General features: G+C 35.4%; 1 protein-coding gene across 3 annotated transcripts in view; it reads right to left on the bottom strand.

Moving 5' to 3' along the window:
* Positions 1-14,630, bottom strand: part of SENP6 (SUMO specific peptidase 6) — an 81,083-nt gene that overhangs the window by 5,166 nt on the left and 61,287 nt on the right. For all 3 annotated transcript variants that reach the window (XM_074895933.1, XM_074895931.1, XM_074895930.1), the window contains 8 exons: positions 13,605-13,831; positions 12,894-13,000; positions 12,693-12,809; positions 11,751-11,873; positions 11,465-11,557; positions 6,005-6,438; positions 2,942-3,045; positions 1,120-1,208 (listed from right to left, as the gene is read on the bottom strand). In XM_074895933.1, the coding sequence (XP_074752034.1) occupies positions 1,120-1,208; positions 2,942-3,045; positions 6,005-6,438; positions 11,465-11,557; positions 11,751-11,873; positions 12,693-12,809; positions 12,894-13,000; positions 13,605-13,831 (1,294 nt within the window). The remainder of the gene's footprint in view (positions 1-1,119; positions 1,209-2,941; positions 3,046-6,004; positions 6,439-11,464; positions 11,558-11,750; positions 11,874-12,692; positions 12,810-12,893; positions 13,001-13,604; positions 13,832-14,630) is intronic.

Genomic DNA, 14,630 nt, shown 5'->3' with positions numbered 1-14,630 from the left:
AATCACAAATATGCTAATAGCAAAGTCTTTAAGTGCCCTTAATGACTTTTGATACTCATGTCTCAAAGATCTCATGGAATTTCATGTTTGGATTAAAATAAGGTCTGGTGGAAAGTATTATGCACAGATAATCCATCATCACAATGGGACAAATTTAGCCAAACTATAATCAGAAGAACATAAAAATGCTTAAAACTGTCAACACAGATGGATTTTTACCCCTCCATGAAAGCATATTAAGAACAGTTCATACATATTCCATATCACATAAAAATACATAGTTTTATCCTGCACCATAAGCCTTTACCTTTCTAGTAACCATTTTATTCACAAAGAAGGAAATATAAAACTGGATAAATAAATCACAAAAAAATACAAATGAAGTTGCGAAGACAGCAATAGTAGTAACAGTATTTCCAGATGGGGAATCATGCATTTCTGTCACAGCAAAATACAAGCAACTGCAGTCAATCATTATTAATAAATAGTTACATGGTTTCAAACATCAAAAATATATTTTAAGAGTTTTAAAATCCAAAACCAATAAAAAAGTAAACAAAGAAATGTAACTGAACTTAGTACTGTGCAACATTCTTAGAAAAAAAGAATAATGCTAAGAAAAGAATAAGACAATAAAGAGAAACAACTAGAACACACTTGGATAAGAAATGGGGGCAATTCAAATTAGTACAGGGAAATGGGAATAATATGAGTGGTGACAAAGTTTTTCTTTAGTATTAAATTAAGGTACTTACTTTCATTTAAAGATTTTTTTTTTCTTGTTTAATATAGAAGGATACATTTAAACATGCCTCTGCACCTTCTTTTTGTAGGAACTTAAGTGCAAGATATCAAAGAACAACCTTATTTGAAAAAACAATTTTCAATTGCCTGAAGCAGCACACAGGCTTAACAGAAACCCAAAAAGCTATTATTTCACTCATAGTTTCATTCATTAAATCTTCTGCTGACAGAAGATGATGATAAAATTCTCTCAAACACTAACAACATGCTGATTAAAATGTTTGAAGACTGATGTATGACCGTTTACCATAATTACTCTCTTTTAAATTTCATAAGCTTTTATGAAATTTCCATTTTAACTGTTTTAATACTTACTGTTTGCAGATAGTAGGCTTCAGGTGCCATTGTCCCATTTCTGAATTACAGTTATCATCTACAAGGCCACCATCATCACTACTGTCTTCCTACAGAAGCAACAAGTTTAAGGGTGTTTAAAAGCTAGTATTGTTTTTCAAACAGATGCAAAGGAAATTATTTCTATACCTACCATTTTTATTCAAGACCAGTAACATAAGTTTAATAAAAAAGTGTTAGCTTTAATCTGAAACCATTCACTGTTTGTCAAGTTTGCATTACCAACTTTTAGTCACAGTTTCTCAAATCCATGCCGGAACAACATGGAGTGAACAGTGCTATTTATTTAACGACTGCTGAAACTAGAAAAAAGCTGCAACTGACATTTTCAAAGCATTGCTGGCTTAGAAGAGGTGCGTCTCCATTATTTAGTTATAAATATCAATACTTTCCCTTGATAATGATTACTAGAAACTTGCTTGGTGGTTTCATGTGTGTTATCTTCTAGATGAAATGAGACAAAATCTGCAATGAACTGCAATGCCATGAAGATGTTATCATATTAGAAGCTACTGCCTAGTTCCTAAACACTTGTTTCTGATGCAGCCTCAACTCCATTTTTGGCAGATGTGAAGGTGTACTGAGCTTGTCATGGTCTACCATTTCTATACTTGCTTTGTGCATTCAAGAAGATATCAGAAATAGCTTCAGCCTGAAGTAAGTTCTAAGCTACACTGCAATTATGGAACTCAACATTTTTTCTTCCACACAGTTGGCTATGTGCTTTCTTCCCTGTCTCCATGCCATGCACTTCAGATTGGGAACACTGTACTTCTACATCTTCAGGGAACTTTAACTGCTACAAAATAGACAGAAAGGCACTTCCATCAGGTGAGAACCACAGAATGTTTGGGTAAGTGGCATGACAGGAGAGGTGGGGTTGAGTCTGTAGAAAAAGCATAGTTAGGTTTCAACATTGACTGGAACTCTTACATGTGTGCACATATATAAATACTATCTGGAAGCCATTACAAATAGCTGCAGACTTTGGAAAATAGTTACTTTTTCTGGACTCAAAGGTGAAAACCAGGTAATTCCTAGACTGTGTATTTGATAGTCTATGATTCTTTCTTTACTTTGAACAGCTTGGAGTCATACACCTGGAACATGAACAGGAAGGCCAATTAGGAAGAGTACCTGTGTAACTCCTAGCTTGCTCACATTGAGCTTCAACTGTAGAAGCAACAGGGCTATGGAATAATGCCCTCATATCCAGCAGTGAGTCAGTAAAGGCCATTTTAACAATCAGTCTTTTCACAGCTCTAAAATCTAAACATCTACCAATCTGAACAAGAACACTACTTGATATAAATCCATGTTGTTTAAATTTGATTAGGAGAAGCACCAATGAAACAAACCAGAAGAGTAGCACCTACTTATAAATGTGTCTGTTTATGTCCAGGAAACACAGCTGAAAGAAGAGTAACTCATTCTTGGGTCTGGTAGATAAACACACAGGTGAGGCAGACGAAAGATAGTAATGTGTTGACTTTAAGAGTTTCCACTAAAATCATTGTGTAGTATTGTCATGATGCAAAAGACTCACAAAATTAAATGCAGAATCGCTACAGTAGTTTCCTATTAAACAATTAAATGAACAAATGTACAATCCTCTCCTGTCAAGCTAATTTGCAAATTTTATAGGTAACTAGTGCTTTGGATTTGACAGTTGTAAAGATAACTAGCTTTAGACAATGAACATTTACAATATGTGTACAGCTTGTAAGCTGCCCATTCAAAATACAACACAACCGTTTGTATTTCCCAAATAAAATTGCTTTACCTGGTTATCTTGGTCTTCAGAAAAATCTATAAGCTCATCTTCATTTAGTTTACTGCCATCAGCTGAGTCTTCACTATAGTTTAGCCTGATTTTGTGCAATCCATCTGTATCAATCACATATAGTAATATTTCAACATCAAATACTGCCATCTTTGAAGACCAAACTAATTTTAAATAACTCAGATTTGTTCAGGATTGCTCACAATAACTATGATACAGCTGACATAATATTTTATTAATGCATATGAACAAGAATGAAAAGTTTCTAAGTAACACAGGAGAAACTATTCTTTACTCTGTGAAACACCTAAAAAAAATTCTAGATACCTAGATGAAAACCCACCATGAAATTACCCTGTAGTTCCATGAAGCATTTACAACAGTATAAATTGGTACTGCTACCAAAAGAGGCAGTGTCATTCAGTCCCTAATACAACCGCTTATTCTCATCCCCAGCTGATTCCTTCCATGACATCAAATACATCCACACACAGTGGACCAGACTGAGAAAGTCACAAACCTACTATCTTTTGACTTGGATCAGTTCCTTGACCAGATTAGCTGTGTAGTTGTATGAAGACTTATGCTGGTAAAAGGCAAAAGGCAGCTTGGGAATGTGCTGCTAGGGAGGGTAGAATACGGGACCAGCTCGCCTGGGAGCAGCAGCTTAGAAATATTTGTGAAACTTCACTAGTTGCTACATAAAAAGAGTAAATTAACTCCCTACCCCCTCTACACATTTAGTCACTTGGGAAACAGCATCAGAAGAAATGAAGAATAATGAATGTTATATAGCTGTACCTGACTGAGAAAGAAGCAGCTACAGGCTCACTATGCTACCATGCAAGACTGAGAACAGATTTTAAAGGGAAAATAATAAACCATGTGGAAATAAGTGAGAAATTAATAAATCATGCCAGCCAAATCTTCATAAGTGAACTTCTCCTAGAAGGAGGCTATACAATATATCTAAACAATCACAAAAACCTAAGTTCTGGTTATGGTGTCACTGAAGGATGTATTACTTATTAAAGAAAACCAGGATTTTTATAAGAACAGTAAATAGGGCAATGAACTAGCTAATGGAGAAAATGGAGAAGACCTGCATTTGAGAATACTTCAACAGAGAAGCTGAAGTAACATTTTGGAAAAAGAAGTGGAGTTCCACAGAGACAAAACTGAGCATTAGTCTTACTCAGTATCTTTGAAAAGACCTTAGCAGAGGAAGTAGGCCACATAGTAATGTGACTTATTTCTGACAGATTCCTAAAATAAAAACTGGGATTGAAAAGAAACACATCTCATACAAGAATTAAGCAATAAAAAGGTGATTAGTTAAATAATTTAAAAAATTACAATTTTTGATGATTTCTGCAAAGTTATTTAGGTATCAACTCCTACTGATTCACAAGTCCAACACCAGGACTTAGTCTGAGATCAAGACATCTAAGTTTAGGCTCCCATATACAGTAGGCATCTAGGGTCTCACAATGTTAAGTGGAGACCATAACAAGAGCAGAGAGCTACTCAACTGAACAGCTACTCAGTGTCTGCGTTGGGCTTAGAAAAGGAGGTCTCTTGGTTTCATTGACTACACTATCAAAGAGGCACCCTCTGTCTCTTGAGATACCCTAGGATATACAGGACATACGTATGGATTTGGCAGAGTCAAGGCACCCTTGTGGAGCAACAGCTGAAAGCTGGGCAGAAAAACTCAAGGCCTACATCCCCATCTTCCATCCGGTTAAAACCAAAATTTAGAAACACAGCATATCTAAATTTAGCTGCCTAAATATATGCTTAGTGTCAATCTCAAACTGAATGTCAGCCTTAAACCAGGACTGTGACCCATAAGAATGTCAGCATTAATGAAAGGGTGCATCATCTGCAATAGCTGAGCAAGTGAGTCTGAATGTTTTAGTCAGCAACAGAATGACCATCAGCCACCAATACAATGCAGCCATAAAAAAAAGAAACATAATCCTCACAAAAATGTCATAAAAGTACATTCCAACAAATTACAGACAAGTAACAGTAGCAGCATCCAAGACACCTGAGACTGTATCATACAGCAGCAATATCATAAACAGTAACAATCACACATAAAATAAAAAATCAATTCAGATGAGGACATACATACTCCCAACCTCCAATCAAGACCTTCCAGAAGTGACAGTATTACCACAAATGAATACATTTAGAAGTGTTTATACCCACAAAGATATTAAAGTTGTAATGACCTGCAGAATACAGATTAGACTGTATGACTGATAATCTTTTCAGAGCTTGTACTATAAACTATGCAATTACTGTGTAAACTAACTCACTAGGAATATTATCGGTGACCAAAGTAAAAGTTTCTGCATGACCAGATGTTTTGTACTTTATGCCTCAAAGAGATTCAAACCTTGCAGTGAAAACAATCTTTTCCTAATTCCTTCATCTGCCTTTAAAAGTATGTCAGCTCCTTTGTTCACTTTGGTATAAATGCTGTTCCAGATCACTGAAATCAGCCTCCACAGCAGTGATGCATGCAGAAAGCCTCTCTAAATATGACACAGAGATCACATGAGAGATTTTTTTTTTATTTTCTTCTTAGTCTTTTTACATACCTTCTAGCAGGATATTCAAAAACTTAAGAGTGCTGAAGCAAAATATAGTGGACACTGGAATTAAGGCTGCTCACACAATCTTAATTCAGTTCCCCCATGCACACACATTATGAAGATCCACGGTCAACTACTATTCTTTCCTTAATTACAGTCTTGATGCAAAGTAATATCTACAAAATGATTTTGTGTGAAAAGGGGTCTCACAACTGAAAAATTTAATTTGATTTAGGAAGACAGTGTTTTGTCTCCAGCCCTTTGCCATGAGAGTTATGTCAACTGCCCCGAAAACATTTTATACACAATGGCTTTAAATTACTTACATTGCAAGCACTCAAACTTCAGCCATATGCTAAACTTTCAAAGTATGAAGTTCACACAATTGCAAAAGTAGAAACAGATGTGAAATCTCCAAATTTTTCATTAAAATGTGTGTAATTTTACAATTACGTACCCATGGATTGGCTAGCAGTTGTGAATTCGCCCTGTATACCGTTTTCATCTGGAGTCCTGTGGTCTAGTTTATGGCATGCTGATTCCACAGTGTTAGGTTCTTCCACATCATTGTCTATTTGATTTAGTTTTTTGAAAGAACTTTTTCCCCTACAAGGACTTCTTATACAACATGAAGACTCACTGTCCTCAGTTTCAGTGTTTGGATCAATTAAAGCTGTATTATACTTTTTGGTCAATGTCTTCTTTGCTGTAGACTTGGAAGGCGAGTTTTGTGCATCTAACTCATTTGGCAAAGGAGATGGTGTGTTGCTCTCTCCATCTGAAGAGGAAGATTTTATCTGTGCTGTAGCATTTTCATGATAGTGGGGATTTGGTTCATATTTAGGTTTTTCTAAACCAGGAAAACAGATGACAGCCAAAAACCAGTGGGCACTGCAAAGGAAAAGAATACTTTAAAAATAGAATTAATGCTTACAGTTAAAACTGAAGTTGGTAAAAACCAAACAAAACACTGACTGCATGTGCACACACACACTAAGAAAACCTAATCCTTTCCCCCATAGTTATAAAAGATAAATTGTAACACTGTTTTACAGGTTTTACTCAAGCCTTCAGAGTCTTCTCTAAGGGTAAGATGATTCCATGCAAGCATTCACCAACAAATTCATTAATAAGATGCAGGTAGTTGAAAACAAATGCTGTCTAAATACTTGTTTCAGTTTGCTCATACTTTATAATTATTTTCGCTTGAATTAAAGTTTATTTCTTTTTAACATTTTGTTTATGACTGCATGAATTAGTGATTGTAGAGTTCATGTTTTATGGCTGTATTTTTACAGTATTAGAAAGTAGTATTAGTATTAGTTTAGTTCAGAAACTACATCTAGTTCTTGTTCTACAACTAGAAACTACATCTAGGTCTAGTACTAATAGAAACCATTGCATTAGCAATACAAGGAGTCAGATCTAATGGTATAGCTGAGCTGTCTGTATTCTTCCACCTATGAGATCTTCCTATTGTATATGACACCACATTTTTAAAGAAATCTTGTCAACAGTGAATTAAAAAAAAGGTGAGAAAGTGTTTGCAATGCCATCACCATGACTCTGTTGTCCTCCTTTACATAACTGACATTCCAGCCCTTTCAGGATCAAAACGAGCTATATCCCCCAACATAAGAGAGGAGATAAGTTTTGCCCCAGTTTCCTCCTTATCTCCTTGCCTCTTTGGACTTCACCGACTTGCCACTCAATCAGAAATGGAGCAGCAGCAAATTCAGGGATTGAGGGATTGCAAGTAAGTATCAACTGACCTTACTTAGAAATTTTCTGAAGGTTCTCTGATTCCCTAGAGCAAGTAACAAAACCAGAACCTAGCTATGTATTATGCAAGTGAAGCCGCATTTCAATGTGTTTTAGAAAAAAAGAAAAAGCAGTAGCTAGAAATTCATGTCTAACTGACATATAAAAAAAATATTAGTGATTATGAAGCCTAAATTCCATCAAAACTCAATGGCAGTTACAGTAAGTGGCCTTTGAAAGCAGCATATGAAGTATGGAGGCATTTTGTCTTGAATGATTCACCACACCTAGTAAATGAACATATTAAGTATTGCCAGACCCTGGAATTTGTGTGTGCTCTATTAATATAGGCTTTCTGTACCAATTATGTAAATAGACTAGCAAATTAACTTGGATCTAAAAAGAAAATAGATGGCAAGTTTTAAAAGAACAACTTATTTCCATTGGAGACAGGAACAAAAAGGACTGTGCTGCCAAATGACATTAATGCAGTCATGGTTAAATCAGCCATGTAATTCTCCCCTACATTCATCCTGCCCACTTCCAGTTACTGCAATTTGGCAATTTGTTGGATGATGAGCCCATATTCCCTAAACTAGTGGTTACAGGAGAGTCTGGAAAGACTTTCTGGAAGTAGATAACGAAGTCCAGCGACTCCAAAGCAATCACTTCTAGAATGTACTCTTAAACCAGATGCCAGAATAAATAGCTGTGTCCTAAAAGAAAAAAAGCATCATTTTAGGCGGTATAGGAGAAGTAGTATCAGAAAAAACCATTAGCAGCATTCCTGTAATTCCAGAGAAGCTCTCAAGTTTTCTCACATCTAGAATAACTTGCTTCACATACTACTTAATTCAAGACACAAAGAAGCAAAAGAAATGTTGAGATTGGTTCCCAACCAGACTAATTTTGCCACAGATTAAGGTCTGAGACCTTTTATAGATAGTAACGAATGCAGATCTTTCACTGGAACCAAAGAAATTCTTCCATACCTTTGATTCACTACTGCATCAAACTGAGAAAGTTCTGTTTACACAGACTAATAACCAGGGTGGTAAATTCCTGAACAATACCTGCAGTGCTGCAATGTGTCAAGTTGCAAAAACTGAGAGTCTACACATGAATTCTACGATCATAATCTATGAAGACAAGGAATAAACTGATGGAAGAGAAGTGGCTGATGAAGGCCTTACTACACTATATTAGGTTGCACATACAGATGTCCAGACAAAGGCATATTGAAAAAATTCTAAAAAACAGGTTCGCCAAAACCCACACAGAATGGCATGTACTTTGCTTTCTATTCACCACAGGAATTAACTGGCTCTCCCTCGTCACCAGATTCTCTGTGCTCCTAGTATTTTCAATAATTCCATGAAGTTATGAGGCAATGCCCCAATTACAAAAAAAAAACAACCCAAAACACAAACCACTAGACAGCTAAACACCAAGCAGTTGGAGGTTACATTCTACTGAACATAAAGCATCTAAACATCTTCATTCTTGTCAATATAAAAGCACGATAGTCCTCATTTTGCAAGTTAGGAAAAGGAGCATGGGGAAATTTGGGAAAATTAAACAGCAAAAAAGAAGTCACACAAGGGAGCTTCTGAAAAAGCTGCAGCTTAGCACAGGTCGCAGCCCTCAGCCTTCATCATAAGACTTCCGTATCGGAAAGACTCACTGCAGATTAAGAACCCAACTAATATACAAATCAACACCACAAATACATAAAAATGTATTTGACACAAAGCGAGGCTTCACAGTCCTATTAACAAAGTCCAGGGGCTATATATTTCATAACACATTATATACACAGCTACAGAATGCTACTTGAGGCTGTAACTTACACAAAGAGGATCTATACTGTATTTACTAACCAGATCAGAAATTCTTCAGGTTAGTATTTTGCCATTAAGAAACAAAAATCAGCAAAAAACCTGCTATTCTTCTGTGTCATGGCAATATATGGAAGGAGGAGACACTCAGGAAGTGACAACTCTGCTACAGGGATGGAGGCCTAGAAGCTTTCATAGTCACCAGTTTTTGTGTTCTTCCCCAGGTAGCTCCCCAGCCTCCTCTCTGTCCTGCAATACCAATAACTTATCCTAATGGGAGTATTTCATAGTCAAGCCACTGATTCTTTCCTAAATATGTTAGCACCTCCCCCAAAAAAGTTCAGCTTTTTGTTCCTCAAAACCTAATTCTAGGTTTTGGGAGATGGGGGAAGTAGAAGTGACATGTTCGAAGTGAGATAGAGTAGCAAGGTACATCCAAGAAAAATACTAGCAGCTAATTACAATAAATTAAAAGAAAGAAATCTGGAAGATCTAATTTATGCTTTGTCAGAAATCAGGTCAAAAACCACAACAAAACCCAAACCCATTCCCTGTGCCAAACCAGCACTTTCTCATCTTCCTGGATACTTGTTTTTTTCTGCTCTGAGATGTTCTTACTGATCATGGCAGGAAGCCACTTTTGCAGACAAATGTCTTACTATCACCACTTACCAAGTTTCAGATCACAGTGAAGGACAGTTCCAGAAAGGGTGAACACAACCATGTCTAGATAAAAGGTGTATACCAAAAGTAGACTTTTCATGCTCTAATCACCACTACTGGATGAGTCCATGAGACCAAGCTAATCCAAAGCAAAAACCCCCACACATACATGATCATGCCTTCTGTACAAACCGGTTAGTTCTCCAAATTCACTCCTACTGAGATGCACTACTTGCTAAGGTAAACAGACATTGCTTTAGTTGCTTAACAGTGAATGAACAAGACAGTGAAAACTACTATGTGCTAAGTTACTTGCACTATAACTAATTCCTGTTAAACCACAGAAATATTTCTTCTCATTTTCAGGTGACTTCTAAGTCACACTGCCTGATATTTGTAGCATGACCAGTGTCATTTCTCCTGTGCATAACCACTGTGGATGTGTGAATGACATAAGAGAGGATGGTGAAAAGTAAATTATGTAACAAGCTCCCAGGCAACTAAAATTTAAGTGACAGATACTTCAATGTTCTGGCACTTAAAACTTTAGGGGAGAGCAACGGCAAGGATGAAGTCTGCATTGGACAGGATGAATCTCTTACACAAGTTACTTTCATCACCTATACACTGGCTGTCTTCCCATGGCTGTACAGAAGTCATAGCACCTCAGATTCCGAAGTCAGTGCTTGTGAACAGCTTTCTCAGGGATTTACTTATGACTTCACAACAAAGACAGACCTATGGTCAATTACCTCATAACTGCCTCTCTACAGCTAGCCTCAGAATTCAGCTGGGGAGGAGGTGGGAAAAGATGACTCAAAAAGCCTCCTCCCACTGCACAGTGGCACAGTATCTAGACAAATTTCTCTTAAGAGCTTTTAATTAAAAAAAAAAAAAAACAAACACCACCTATTCTTTGAGTTTTCAAAAGGTCAGTTAGGTATGCCTATGATAAGTCAGTTACAATTCTCCTGTCTCTCTGCCCTTACTTTATTTATGCTTTTATCGTATATTTTCAAAATGCAGTAGAGTTTAACTTTCCTAAGTAATTTGGCTTAAGGATTGGTTAGATTCTTTTCGTGGAATGTAAAACTGTGTTGGTGACAACTTGCTCTGATCTTAAGGAAAGCAAACATCATTAGAAGTCCTTAACAACCACTAGAGTACTAACAGTCTGTTTCAGGACCCAAGAAAAGTAACAGGACAAAAGGATATTAAGAAAAAGAATAAAACTCCCACCACAGGGAAGCAGAGATTTTCAATTACATTTTCTTCTGATATAGGTTTACTGCATCTAAAGGATGATCTCATCTATAGCAAAGAGATCTCATTAGAAGAAAAAGTAAGGACTGAAAAAGGTAAATCCAAAAGTTATCAACAACAACAGCTTAGAAGGAAGAACTCCAGAGAACCATGTAAAACCTAGAAAGAAGTACTCAGAAGACTTCACTTTTGCTCAGTCTTTATATTGTCTAATACTTCTAATACCACAGCCGTGCACTTACAGATCTTACATCACTATTTTGTTTTTATCACCTGGAAAAAGACATTTATTCTCTCATTTTTCAATTCACACAATAATTTACCTTTCAATTTTAGAATTATGAAGCTTAAGGCTTTACCATGTAAATGCAATAAAAATGTTGTTTACTTACGCTTCATTAAGGGGAACAAAAATGAAATCTTTCTCAAAAATGTCAACATGTCGTGTCCATGTTTTTACTCGCCCATGTCGTCTTTGTTGTATTCTGCAAGAAGAAACCAACACACGATTTGTACGGTGGCTTATTTTAATGGAAAGTCTGAACTTCAAGATATTTTCACCTTAATGGCTTAAGATTTTTCAAGCAGATTTTCAATCTGTACGGATTTTATCCGCATGAAACATCTGTTCTTCAGTGTACTTAGGTCTTCGTAAAACTAACTTATCAACAGACTTACGAAAGGTTTGAAGTTTCATGAATATTTCTTCTTTCTCTTTGATTAAGGCGTTTATAGAAGAATGAACTGAACACATGTATTCTATCAGCATCTTCTTTTTTCAGTTTTTCAAGTACCAAATACCTGGTTAAAAAAAAAAAAAAAATAGAAAAATTAACGGAAGTATTTACCAGCAGAGTAAAACGGACTGCCAACAGTGCTACCTCCCCACCGAATAGCTTCAGCCTCTAACCAACCACAGAAACTCATTAATGCAATATCTGTGTCAGTATTTCAAGGTAATAAGTACTCTGCTCAATCAACAAATTGTTCTGCTGTTGTTGTATTTACTTTTATACCATGACACGACAAAAAATTTCAGTTTGTTACATATGACTTACCTAGAAAATAAACGTATTTTGTAACTGAGACACTAAATTTCCAAACACTCCCAGAGTGATACACTCATTTTCTATTCCCCTCTAAAATATTTTAATAGCCTGAAAATTATACACATGCACCTTTTATGTAGCATAAACACAGAAGCGTATCACAATTTAGTATGTTCCTAACATCAACAGTACCAGTGACACCAAAAAATTAATTTATTATGTTAATCAAAACAAATTAAATTCCAGAGCGCACAAATACTCTGGAAAGAATAACTGAACTTAAAAATGCCTTTTTTTTTTTTTTTTTTTTTTTTTCCATTGCAGTTAAAATTTTCCTTTAGATGCTAAGAAATTTTAAAAAACCTTTTCTCCAAGTGAGGACAATGTCACTGTCAAGCTGGATAGGAATGGAACTAAAATTTCTTGTAAAAATACAAAACAACTTTTAAAATTAGAGCTATACATAGTTAGCAGACCAAGAATTATCAACTGACCTATGAATTTTTAATGCTAGAACTTTTTAAGTTTCAGAGTAGAAGATGACTGAAAACTGATCTGAAATAAAACTTACTTTAAATAAAAATCGATAATAACATCATTTAAAAATTCTCCTTCATTTAGACAATGGAGGTCTTCATTGGTCACAGAAATACCACCTTTAGCTGGAGGAGGCGGGTAAACTATCAACCTGAAAAGAAAAATACATTCAATAATAAATATGAAATGTCAAAAACCTCAGAAAATTGTTAGAGGGCAAAGATAAGTATCTTACTTTTCTATAGGACCAATAAATACTGTATGTGGTTCTCCAATTTCTTCATCATCATCAAAATACGGTAACTGTTTATTGCGCTGCTGCATTTTGGTCTCAGAAGCAACCTTACAAGAATAAAGTCAATATTAATTTGCATACTGCGCTCAAATTTGTCAAAAAGGTAATAGAGCATTGTGAAGTGCAGCTGTGTAATATCCATTGCTCTCGAGAAGGACTTCAACTTGGTTTTTTACCTTTCCTAGTTAATTTATTACACTTAGGTCTGTACTCACTCACTTCTTACAGAGCCACAAAACTTTCAAATTCTTTAAGAGGTAGTTTTGGTTAAAGAAATCATTAATCAAATTTAACTACAACATTGAAATTTAATTTCTGGTTTGAAATAATATTATTTTACCAGTAGATTAATTTGGAAACAATTATGCTGTCTAGTTATACTATAAACTTCTCATCCCTTGATTTTTAAATGACAATGTTACTTGTGGACCATTGTATAACCTTAGGATCAAACTGAACACACTAAAAGTATTGTGAATGCACTATTTCCCATAGCATTATAACCCACCACGGACTAGTCTAGGAATCCTCAGATAAAAGCCAGCAGAAGTTGTTGGGATTTTTTTTCGGTCTAGTGACTAGCACAGTATCTTCAGTGTATTTGAAACCCAGATAATGTAATGACTTTGTTCTAAAACAAAACATAATTACATTTTTGATTTTGTTTTCTCTGTGAGATGGACTTCCTTTGGAATTGTCTTCCAAGCACTTAGTAAATGCAACAAGCCTGCCATTGGCTTCTTCAAAAGAAATTTTCACGAAGAAGTCAGAAATATTATTTCTAATACCAATGTCAGTAATTATTTTTTCAAATACTGAGTTTGCATGAGGATCAAGACCAGTTTCAAAAATCAAAATGATGTATTGTTCTTCTTGACCTACAAAAAAGCAGATATAAAAGTATTCATTTAGAAACAAAGTACGTAGCAATTATAAACAGATTTCAAAGAATCACAGGCCAACACATGGACACATCACTGACAATACATACAAGCAGTAATAAACCTGTATGTAGACAGACCGAAGGATTAACTACAAAATCCATCTACCTACATTTGGAAAAAGAGGGCATACAATTTCTGCCCTCATCTAGAAATGTTATTACAGCTGTTAAATTTTTAAAAGATACTGAATGCAAAGCCAAAACATTTTGAAATAACAGCTTCTTTGCGTACTGACAGTAAGACTATGTAATCAATACCTTCTCTTTTTCTTATTATGGTTTCTATCCTATTGTTTCAATACATTTCCAGAATTCAGTGTAATTTCTCTATACTGGGAAACACCATGCCCTAATTTCTCTCAAGTCAACACTAAGAAGTCTAGAACAGCTGTCTCAAAAATCAGTGAAGATATATTAATCTGTGGAAATTTATTAGAAAAGGGGAACTGTTTTGGGCTTTTGTGGTCTTAATGTTTGTTATAAAAATGGCTTTCATCTACTTAACCCCTTCACCATCTACCCAGTATTTTATTTTAAAATATTTCAGCCTGGTTTTCCCCTACTTACAAATAGATGTGACTGTAAAAGGATAAGTAAAATTAAAAAAAACAACAACAAAACAAAACACAAAAAGAACAAACTAAGACAACATATACTGAATTAAACAAGAAACAGTATATGAGACCCCATGACTCAGGTAGATTCATGGTCTATCCTGATCCCAGAAGGGTATA

The sequence above is a fragment of the Athene noctua genome, chromosome 1 (genome assembly GCF_965140245.1).
Source record: "Athene noctua chromosome 1, bAthNoc1.hap1.1, whole genome shotgun sequence".
Taxonomy (NCBI): Eukaryota; Metazoa; Chordata; class Aves; order Strigiformes; family Strigidae; genus Athene; species Athene noctua.
This window is presented reverse-complemented; position numbering and strand designations above follow the sequence as displayed.